General features: G+C 55.7%; 1 protein-coding gene across 1 annotated transcript; it reads left to right on the top strand.

Moving 5' to 3' along the window:
- Window positions 1-625: 625 nt before the first annotated feature.
- LOC308625882 (RNA-binding protein with multiple splicing 2-like) lies at window positions 626-1,219 on the top strand (the record flags this gene model as incomplete). The annotated part of the gene is made up of 1 exon (XM_081250486.1): window positions 626-1,219. The coding sequence occupies one exon, from the start codon at window positions 626-628 to the stop codon at window positions 1,217-1,219; it is 594 nt and encodes a 197-aa protein (XP_081106612.1).
- Between the last annotated feature and the right edge of the window lie 252 nt (window positions 1,220-1,471).

The following is a 1,471-nucleotide window of genomic DNA, read 5'->3' as shown; positions in this document are numbered from 1 at the left end:
GCATATATATGCATGATATGCATAACTGAAGTAAAAGTTTTATGAAACAAACTTACCCTTGCTTCTTGTGATGCCCTCTGATCTATTCTATTCTTCTGTTCTATAAAATTCTATTTCACATAAAAAAATTATTGCAAACCACTAAATTGATCTCACAATCCACTAATAGGTCATAAGGTACAGTTTGGAAAATCCTGGTCTAGGGGATATAGTTCAAACCACTTACCTCGGTTTCCAAGCCTTTTTCTGCTCTAGCCCTAGGTGACAATTCTGGCTTCATTCATTTATCCATCTAACCAGTAAGTAGCGGCCCAACGCCCACTACTGTCAGGCCCTATGTGGGGAATTAAACAGTGGGTAAAGGCTCAGTGCGGACCAGAGAAAAGAGCGCAGACCAGTAAAAAGTCTATTACCATTCCGTGATAAAAGGAAGGCAAGACTCGCCGGTCGCAGGGAAAAGGCGGAGGCGGCGGCCACCACGGCTCGGCCGGGGTTCCCAGCGCCACGTTCGCCGCACCCCCTCCCCGTCTTCCGCGCCCGCGAAGCCTGATGCGACTCCAGCCGGACCCGCTGGCTGCCCCTGTCACCGCCACCACACCCCACCCCCAGCACCGCGAGCAACCTGATGCCGGACCGCGCGCCCAGCGCCCACACGGCTCGCACGGAGGAGGCGCTCCGGACCCTGTTCGCCAGTGGCCTCCCTGTGGACATTCAACCCAAAGAACTCTACCTGCTCTTCAGGCCGTTCAAGGGGTATGAAGCGTCCCCGATCAAGCTCACATCGAGGCAGCCTGCTGGTTTTGCGATCTTTGACAACCGGGCAGGAGCAGAAGCCGCCCAGAAGGCATTGAACTGTATTCGCTTTGATCCTGAGAACCCGCAGACCCTGAGGCTAGAGTGTGCCAAAGCCAACACCAAGACGGCCAAGAACAAGCTGACGGCTATGCCAAATCCCACCAACGCTCACCCCTCCCCAGCAGCACACTCAGAGCTGATGGGGGCCCCTCTGATCCCCGCATACCCAGGGTCCTGGGCCCCCTACCCTCTGTACACCACAGAGCTGACCCCAGCCACCTCACCTGCTGCGCTCACCTACCCCGCTGCCACTACCGCTGCCGCCGCTGCCCTACATGCTCAGAGGATGCAGGTCAGGTGGCGCTTTCCCATTTTCAGGATGAAGAAACTGATGTCCAGAGGTGCGCTGGTACCCTTCCTCTGATACCACCCAGCAAGGTTGGAAGTCTTGTCCGTTCTGTTAGTTCTTCAGTCTTGTCACCACAGCTCGAGGCCCCCGCCCCGCTGGGAAGGAAGCCGCCCTGAGCTTACACTGCCCTCAGGCAGCCCGTGCAGAGCTGCTGCTTCCCTCCAAAACCTGAGAATTTTAAGCCTGACTCAGTGCACTGTTTCCTGTTTCCTTCCTCTCCTCTTCCTCAGCCCTGTCCTGCCCCAAAACCCCTCTTCAAGGTGGGTT

This window comes from Mesoplodon bidens (assembly GCF_964165515.1).
Source record: "Mesoplodon bidens genome assembly, chromosome: 12".
Lineage (NCBI taxonomy): Eukaryota > Metazoa > Chordata > Mammalia > Artiodactyla > Ziphiidae > Mesoplodon > Mesoplodon bidens.
The sequence above is the reverse complement of the archived record's forward strand: the minus strand, read 5'-3'. Positions and strand labels throughout refer to the sequence as shown.